This window comes from Prorops nasuta, unplaced genomic scaffold (genome assembly GCF_024137725.1).
Source record: "Prorops nasuta isolate Cenicafe-Biocafe unplaced genomic scaffold, Cenicafe_Pnas_1.2 PNAS00011, whole genome shotgun sequence".
Lineage (NCBI taxonomy): Eukaryota > Metazoa > Arthropoda > Insecta > Hymenoptera > Bethylidae > Prorops > Prorops nasuta.
Window position 1 is genome coordinate 1,643,492 of NW_027116808.1, and position 9,509 is coordinate 1,653,000.

General features: G+C 38.8%; 1 protein-coding gene across 2 annotated transcripts; it reads left to right on the forward strand.

Moving 5' to 3' along the window:
* Positions 1-2,852: 2,852 nt before the first annotated feature.
* LOC136777559 (uncharacterized) lies at positions 2,853-8,125 on the forward strand. Of its 2 annotated transcripts, none has more exons than XM_066733964.1 (8): positions 2,853-3,076; positions 3,148-3,740; positions 3,830-4,159; positions 4,236-4,304; positions 4,411-4,936; positions 5,021-5,270; positions 5,352-5,537; positions 5,619-8,125. In XM_066733964.1, exons 1-8 carry the CDS (start codon positions 2,920-2,922, stop codon positions 7,150-7,152), a joined length of 3,645 nt encoding a protein of 1,214 aa, XP_066590061.1. In that variant the 5' UTR covers positions 2,853-2,919; the 3' UTR covers positions 7,153-8,125. The 2 variants fall into 2 exon arrangements, with proteins under 2 accessions (XP_066590061.1, XP_066590062.1); XM_066733965.1 differs by having other exon boundaries at positions 5,042-5,270.
* The last annotated feature ends 1,384 nt before the right edge of the window (positions 8,126-9,509 follow it).

A 9,509-nucleotide genomic window follows, 5' to 3' on the forward strand; every position in this document is an offset into this window, starting at 1 on the left:
AAGTACCGGTGATCCGATTTGTGCAGGACAATTCAGCGATCCATACCTCACGCGAAACGCGAGCGTGGTTTGCGCGACACCCGGAGTTGGAAGTGGTGGATTGGCCCGCTCGATCACCGGATCTCAATTTAATTGAGAACGTCTGGGCATTGATGTCCAGACGATGGATAGAGCCAGGCGCGAGGACGAGGGCAGCGATTCTCGATCAAGCGAAGAATATCTGGGAAGGCCTTAGGTCTGACCCAGAGTTCTTAGCTAACTTGACTAACTCGATACCTAATCGACTTAATCAAGTGATCGAGCGGAATGGCTACTGGACGGATTATTGAATGAGCTTTACTGTTGTTGGTTTCGAATGGGTATTTTTTTAGATGGATCGGATTGCATGGTATAAAAAAGGAATGTGCTCTGCCACGTGTCGGATCCAAAAATCGGCCCTTTTCAGGGCCACCAATATTATTTAACGTAAATCAATTTTCGGAGTACTGAAAAAAAGAAAAAAAAAATAAATTATATAAGATAAAAAATAGAGTATATAATCTGAAAAGACAATAATATATATATATATATATATATATATATGTGTGTGTGTGCACGTTTTTATTTCAGGAATAATTATTTATCATTTACGTTATGAAAAATCAAGATAAAAAAGAGTATCTCCTCATGGTAGGCCAGGGTAAAGAGAAAGTAGAACCGAATTATCACACTTCAATCTATTTCTGACTTAAGACTGTCCTGCAGCAAACTATTAGGATAATACACTGGATTAAAAAGGAAGGAGGGCAGGCACATTACATATGGATGTCTTCGTGGCAGCTAACATCCAGCTAAATAATAGAATAGGTATGTATAACTTTATGAATATGGAAATAATTTATGCTTACTTTTAAGAATGAATTTTCATACTCTTTCTAATATTTTTCAGCCACTGGGTAAATATACTCGTGGATAACAGTAATATATGAATTTTCAAAAGTTAGCGAAGGAAGAGAAGACTAATATAATGCAGCGTAAGGATTTGTTTGCCCACTTTAAAGTGCTACGTAACTTACAGGATTAACAAGCTCTAAGTGATGAGAATAACAATTTACCACTGAATTTGCCTATACGCACTGGTAGCAGAAATTGAAAATAATGCAAGATATCTTAATCCGTAAGGAGTTACTATTAATCATTTGAATATTCTTCAATTTAAGTTTAAGTATTAAAGTTTTCTTCGAATATAGGCTATAATTGTAAAATCATTGCAAATTTGCTGCTTTTGGATACTGCGAAAGAACAAAAGGACCCAGCAACATTACCCACAACAGGAATGTATTCTGATTCTGCAACTATAAACTGTTCTGTCACCATTCAACAATATTCACTCATGGTTACGTAATGAGATGTAGTGTAAGTAAATGGATTTTAATATATTGGCTTTTTCTTCTTTACATATTTAGTATATTTGAAAATTAATAAGTAATTAATTATATTGCGTAGAAACATTAGCTGGATAATAGCAGAATGGCTTCTGGATAATGTATTGCATGACACTGGACAGATTTACGTAAATAGCTGTTTCTTGGACCTGTGGCAGTTGAGCTGTCAGGAGCTCTCAGAGGTTCTCTTCCAGCATCACCAATTGGAAATAGATACGAAAGCTTGTCACTATTGATATTAGGTTTCTGCAAAAAAATCTGAGTTAACGATTATCTATTTTAATAATGAATTGCATCTTCTTTATTCGTAGAATCTTATTGCTGTAAGCTTGGGATCCATAGTTGACTTGCAAGCTCCAATGGACTTTACGACTCAAGAATATAGCTCCTTATTATTAATATAAAAGTTAATGATGTGTTATTCTTGACAAAATATCAACAACATAAATTTAATTTAAAATATATATTTTCAGTTATTTTTATACACCATATGTTACACAATAATAGGTTAAAACTAAAATACATATTTTTTATACAAATTTATAACACTTAATATGATTTTATTAAAAGTTCATCACTTACAAGTTATTTTAATAAATTAATACAAATTACAGAGGTTAAGTTGCACATTTTGACACTTCACTCATTGGAATATGCCCTCTTCTTTTTATTGATCTGTCGTTTGATTACTATATTATTACCGCTTCTATCAGTATACCAAAATTCCTATCACTATACCAAAAACGTGCTCGAGCAGAATCAATGGGCACATGGGGTATCATATGTCTTTCTCTCTCACTCTTATGCTATTAGACAGAGAAAGAAGAAAATTCTTACTATACCATTTTATCCCGAGATGATATACTTTTGACAAAAGTAAGACGATCAACCGCTACACTCGAGTATATGCAATTTACCAGATTCTCCTTATTCTCCCCACCACGACTCCAATACGTCATCGTGACGTCATCTGACGTCACCGTGACGTTTTACGCTTTGGTGAGAACTAGAGACCTGAAGCTGTCCAGCTAGTTACAAATCTAGTAGGCCATTCTTCACGAGCAGATTCGATGAATGTCAGTGTACATACAATCCCGAAATAAAGTAATATAGTTCTCGACGTTTTCGTCACATAATAATATTATTTTAATTATAATTAACTTAATAGGGCTGGGTGTAAGAATCACCCTAAAGGCCTAATGCTCAGCAGGACAAACCCTCTGATTAAAGTTAACCCATGTCCTGTAGTTAAAATATAGTATTTTTTCTGAACGCCAGTAATCCATCAGTGTGTGTTCGGAATACGCCCAGTGCTGCCATTTGTCTTTACTCGTCGCTTATGCTCATCTTAATAATGGAACGCATCTAACTGTTTTAACTTGATGGTCTGTAACAACGATGGAGCCACTATCAGTGGCGCAACGAATAGCAAATAGCAATGAAGATTGTCGCCCCCGACTTTTATTAAAAGAGTTTCCGACTCCAGGAGTGCGTTATGGCAGCTGACAACTTTGATGTTGAACACTTTGAGCGTAGACTTCAATCGTTGAAGGATTCTCAAGAATCTATACAAAGTTTATCCGCATGGTGTCTAGAAAGGCGTCAGCATCACAAAAAGATTGTTGCAACATGGCTCCAAGTTTTGAAGAAAGGTATGATATAGATGTGCATCCGATGCCTTTAGGAAGAACTGAAATCTCTTATTTCGTATTTTTCCTTTTAGTGAGAGTGGAGCATCGACTTACACTCTTTTACCTGGCTAACGATGTTATACAATATTCAAAGAGAAAAAATTTCGAGTTTGTTGAGTCTTGGGGTACGACGTTACAACGAGCGACAACAATGGTCAGGGACGAGAAAGTTAAACACCGTATTTTAAGAATATTTAAAATTTGGGATCAGAGGCAGGTTTACGATGAGGAGTTTCTGGCAGATTTGTCTGGATTAATATCTGCAGCACCAAAAAAGAAGCCTGATCCTCAACCAACCATGGTACCAGACGAGTTTCAATCAGCATTATTGATTTCTACAATGAGATCTTGTGCAACATTGGAACAAGCAACAGATGCAAGACTACGTGATCTGAGAGAAAGTAATATAGACATTGAGAATGCTGAGGAGTTGTGCGCTTCTTTGAAGGACAGGCGAAGAGTGGAGGATGCAGAAAAAGAGGTAGAAACTGCAGTTAGAAATGTGGAAAACTATGTTCGAGCTCTAGAGGCAGAAATTCGTGAGAGAACTCAAGTTTTGGAACTCCTGGAGCAAGCAGACCAGTTTTATGAAACCCAACGTGGTGAAGTTAAAGTAGTTACTAATGTAAGGATTTTCTTCTCTTTTTCTTAGTTATCTGATTTCTTAAAATTAGTCAGTATTATTAATTAATTATTAATTATTGCTTTATATAGGCTTATAGAAATTTTGGCAGTCGTGTTAAAAATTTAAAGAAGAAATTGGATGAATTATTGCCTACATTTGTTTCTCCAATTCCATCACCAGACATCAATGCACCGTCTCCTAGTCCAGACAGCGATATAGAACTTCCAGGTGATGAAATTCAAGTTGGAAATCCACCACCGATAATAGATGTAGCACCACCTTCAATATATGGCACATACACACATGATTATGATCCATTACCTGTAGCTAGTGGGGAAATGGCTCCTAGTAATGATTCTGGAGATTTTACAAACAACTTTTACTCCTTTATAGGTGGAAATATGGATTTTTGCAGTATGGTAATTAGATGAATAAGAATTCTGTTTTTCTCAATTATACTGAATATAAACTAATTGCTCTTTTTCTTTAATACAGAAAAATTTATTCAATGAGCGATCGGATGCACTTGGCGGAATAAATCAGCAGTACAATGATTCTTTAGAGGTATAGAATTTATCGCGACTACTAAGTATTATAAATTTGACTCTCTAATGAGATAAAATTAATTTTATACTTTTTTGGTTTGTTTTGTTTTGTTTTTTTTTGTCAGGCAAAGCCGATCGAAGTAATCAGTTCACGAGCATCAAAGAATGACGGTAATAACGAGGACTTCAATATATCTAGCTTTCTTAAAACTGTGCTTCCTTCTTCGGATGGTGCCCCAGATCCCGGTGGTATACCAGGCTTAGGATTGGACGAGTCCCAAATAGACGGAGTACACAGTAATTATACTCATTCACCAACGACGCCATTGAATTCAAGGCTGATCAGCAACCAGACTACAATTTTGGGAAATAATTGCCAAATGGTTCACAGTACACCGTTGCCTGGTCGAAATTTATCCGCAGAATCCCATACACCTTCCCCTTACTCCAGTCAGAATAGTCAGAGCAATATAACATTGCCTTTCGAGAATCCCGGCAATACCAGTGCAGTTAATCCATTACCTCCCCCACCTTTACCACCGCCAATTTTTCTCGACGATGAGAATTGTTATAACAAGTTACCTCCTAAATTTCCAACCTGGACTCCAACAAATGAAACTGTCAAGGAGCCCGCAAAGTGGGAAGAAAAAGGTAAAATATTTTATACTTCTATATAAAAAAATGCTGCTTAATCATTAAAAAAAAAAAAAAAATAATAAGTGACTTATAATTTAGCGAGTTACGCTATAACTTTAGGCAAGAATAGTATGAATCCTTCATGGGCAGAGGAAAACGATGATGAAAGATGGGATTCTAATAACGACAACACTTGGCCTAATCCTTTAAGAAGTAAAAGTGATATTTTATCCGAAACACCAGAGTCCCCACCAATGTATGAAAAATCTGCTTTTCGGGAACCAGTGCAGTACGATGAACCGCAACCGCCAGAACCACTTTTAAGTAGTGCCGCAGACGTGGATCACAGGTAATTTCTGTGTTTCATGCTGTTTTGGGACGGATGGAATTCTTTTTGAAAGATTTTAACCAGCGCTTAAAACTTTATCAGAATAATACCAATGCCTATGGCTGGCGAAAATCAGCTACCATATAGACTAATGAAGAATGCTGATGTGGATCATCGGAATTTAATAAGTTTAACTGGCAGTCCGGCAAATCACAACAACAGCGATTCGACTTTAGGCGGAATATCGAACAACAATAGTTTGTGGTCCACGGAGGATCAGGATTATAGGTGAGTAATTGGAGAAAAATAAGTAATAAACTTGCAGGAAAGTTAAGATACATTTGGTGTTTAATTTAATTTATGATACAGACAACATGTGCAGCCTGGTGATATAGTAGAGAGTGTTGATATGGAGATGTCCGACGAGGAGTCAGATAACAAACAAAAGGGAAGAGTGTTGGTCGATGTAAGGACTCAGGACAGAGACATGAGAGTACCATTGTCATCGCAAGGCGCTCAGTCAAAGCACATGGATATGGACATGCGAATGATTCCACTACCTAGCGGGCAAATGCCTTCTGCACCACGAAACCAGATGATGTCGGACGTACGACCTATGCATCCTGGCCCACCACTACCACCGCCCTCTCAATTTCACCAAAGTCAATCGGGCTTTCATTCGAGCCAAGAGTTTCGTCGCAATCCGCCAATAGATTTTCATTCAAATCCAAATTTCCACCAGAATCCCCCGCCAAATTTTTTGCCTAATCAGTCGGACTTTCGTTCTGGCCAGCAGGAGTTCCCTCATCATCAAAATCAGCAAGACTTTGATTTTCATGAAAATCGGCAGAGTCTTGGAATGAATCAGGATTTCATGGGCGATTCGCCGTTGAGAGGAAGGTATCTCTCGTCGTTGGATCATCAGCATCGAGATTCACCGAATTTCCACAGGAACGACAGGAACAATCGCGGTGGACGAGGCTTCAACAGAGGTCGAAGAGATCGCTATTCTGAAGATCACAATCATCAACGCAATAACGCCAACCGGAAGTCGCGTGGGTCTGATCAACCGCGACGGTTATCGCCAGAAAACGTCAGCAGGACACAGTCGTTAAAGCCACCGGACACGGTGATGATTCTAGACGACGATGGTATGCCAATCTCAATGCCAGACTTGCCAAACATGGACGACCTTGGCGAGGCATCCGAGGGTGCCGAGCAGGATGCAGTCCCCCAGAAGGAAGTAGCTTCGGACAAGTCAAACTACGGGGAACCAGACGGACCCGATCGTCTCGCGTCAACCGAGTCGGACAACCAACAGGAGGCGCCTCCTTCCGACATGGACCCGAATCAACAGCAGTACGACTCCACAGAGTCGAGTAAGGGCCCCACCGAAGAAATTCCCGAGAATCAACCTCCAGAAGGCTTTCAAGAGAATACGCGGCAGTTATCCGAGCAATTGGAAACAGCCGGGAACCCGAGATCCCCGTCAAACGAACTGAAGAGAGCTAACGCGAACGGAAGCTTTGACGACACCGAGGATGAGTCCTTGCTGCACAAAAGGATTTTACTGCCGAACGGCCCGGAGACATCCGAGAGTAATCCCAACGGTCCTGTACCACATGCAATACAGTCGGAGCATTTTCCAGGAGTTGTCTACGACTACGAGAACCACGGTGGTAATTTCCGGCCAAGGTTACCTGGCTCCACTCTCTTTCCACCCTGGAGACCGGGACTTCCTCGTGGGAGTCGTGGTGGTTTCCGGGGTGGTCCAGGTGGGCCCCGGGCTCCTTGGGGACCTCGAGCACCACCAGCGGCCAGTTTCGTTCCCAGAGGGGGAAAACGAGGGGGCCAGTTTAGGGGTGCAGGTTTTCGCGGCCGGGGACGTGGCACGAATTGGTAGATTATACACACACACACACAATCCTATTCACCTATCATCAAGCAGTATTTGTATCGTGCTGCTTCTTAATGCGATATATATATACCTTGTACATAAATATCGTAAATTGGTCAATATTCACATTGGGATGCACTGTGCTCTAGCGTTTCGTGATAAACGCACCAGCTAGATAGGTCCAACTATTTCGTGGGTTTTCTCGTTTCGAAGATTCACTCTCTGCGCGATTATAAATCGCTCATATACATATATAAATAAAACCTACCGAGATATAAGAGTATATATATATATATATATATATATATATATATATATATAAATTAAAAAATATATACATAGAAATATGTACCTATATCTGTTTCGTTACGATCTGAAAGTATTGCCGAAGCGTTCTTGACGAGTCAAGCAATTTTAAGGGCTTTTGAGAGCTTAAAATTGATCAAAATTTGAGAAGAAAGTGAATGTAGGAGATATTTGAGGCTAAAACCGTGCGAGAGCTCTTCTTGATTTTAATATGTACTAATTCGTTATCGTCGCTTCGGCAATAGACATATTATATCTTGAAGATTTTTTGTAATATTATGTTTTAATGTATTTTGACTGTCACAAATGAATCGAACAGATTAATAACGAGAGAAAATTGAAATTTCAATGTTGAGGTTAAATGAGGATGAGCTGGAAAATGGAGTAGGTGCAGATTGTTCGATGGAAAAGAGAAAAACTGATTATAGATTGGTTAAGATTGTCAAAGCACGACTAATGGATATTCGGTATCCCGGTAACAAAACTGGTCCCAATGACGTAAAATCGATCAATTTTTTACCAGGGTGTCGAAACTCCTCAAGGTGAACATTTTTTAATCCCGATATTACCCGTTAATCGGACGCGGCTATCACAAACAAACAGGCATGTCACTCTTACCATGAGAGTTCTAATAAAATACAGTGTTTATGTGTACTGCTCCGGTGCGTCTCCCCATTTAATTTATCCGAAATACTGGTAGCCTTGAAAATGTAGTCTCTCAAAGAAAAACGGTGAATTGGCCGATATCCAACCAATATTGGTACTCGAGCCAAACGAATGCAACAGGGGATTCTTGGGTCAGTCTGTGGATTTCCGCTTTCTTCGCATTGTTGAAACCACTTTTCTATTCGTGATAATCAAAGTTCACGTCATTTTTTTTTTGCTTTGTTTGTTTGTTATTTTTCTTATCCTTTGAGAAAAAGAGAGAGAGAGAGAGAGAGAGAGAGTAATTGTAGCTTTGTAAATATCGCGATGCCCGACTTGACGATCCTTTTTCTACGAATATAAAAAATAGAATCTGTAAATGAAAATTTTTCGTCCTGTCGTTCGCTGAAATGCGTTTTCGTAACCGAGTAACCATTGCGACTCGAGCTACCGTAGTCGTTGATCTCTGTTCATCCAATTAACGTAAAACGGGACAAGCGGGAACAAAAATGGTTTTTCATTAAAAAGTTTCATGATTTAACCTATAAGAAGAATTTACGAAGAAACCTTTCACTGTTAAAGACTGTAGATGAAGATAAGATGAACAATAAAACAGATTAACAATTGTCGTTCCTATCCGCCCCCTTTTGCGGCAATTCTTTTAAAAAGTTGATTTAAACCCGTTTTTATTTTCATGCTTGAACACGAATATGCATTTTTATTAACAGATATAACGTGGTCATGTTATTTCACTTTATTTTTACTTGCAGAGATTTTTCTTTTTCTTTATTTAAGAATGAGAGAGTGAGAGTGTGTGAGAAAGAGAGAGAGAGAAAGAAAAATCACCATCACTCTCGAGGGTGAAAGCTGGACAAGGTGCATTCAGCGAAGTGCATTTAGAAAACACGAGCGTTGAGCATTATTACTGTATGTAAAACAAAACAAGGAGAATCACATTAGAAGGCGTTTATTAGCAACAAGTACATCTGGATTGTCCGATTATTTAATAAAACATTGCAAATACAACCGAGGCCCTTTGCCAACATTCAGAAAATCGACCGCCTGGCCATTTTTCTGCATCCCGTGTTTATCCCTGATTCAGTACTGTTTTATTTGACGCGCGACGATCTAGCAAGATCCACCGTTATTTTAAACGATTAAATATACTTGTATATATATTGTTAGCACCAAGTAAACAGCTGAGGGGATCTCCGTCGATGATGACGATCCAGCGATATTAATTACGGTCTATTCACTTTTTTTCCTACTAACGAAAATAATCGTTGCGTTATTTTGAACATATTTTGCGATTTTATTATTTTTCACGGAAACGAGACGAGAGCCGACGAGAAGAGTACCGATATCTGTGATATGTTATTAAATGTAAAATACGGCTAAGAACAAGCAAAACT

Excerpts from the sequence above, each read along its gene's own strand:
- LOC136777559 (XM_066733964.1), top strand. The coding sequence starts at position 2,920 with ATGGCAGCTGACAACTTTGATGTTGAACACTTTGAGCGTAGACTTCAA. Across the intron at positions 3,077-3,147 it reads GCTCCAAGTTTTGAAGAAAG|TGAGAGTGGAGCATCGACTT; the intron begins GTATGATATAGA and ends TTTTCCTTTTAG. Across the intron at positions 4,305-4,410 it reads AGTACAATGATTCTTTAGAG|GCAAAGCCGATCGAAGTAAT; the intron begins GTATAGAATTTA and ends TTTTTTTGTCAG.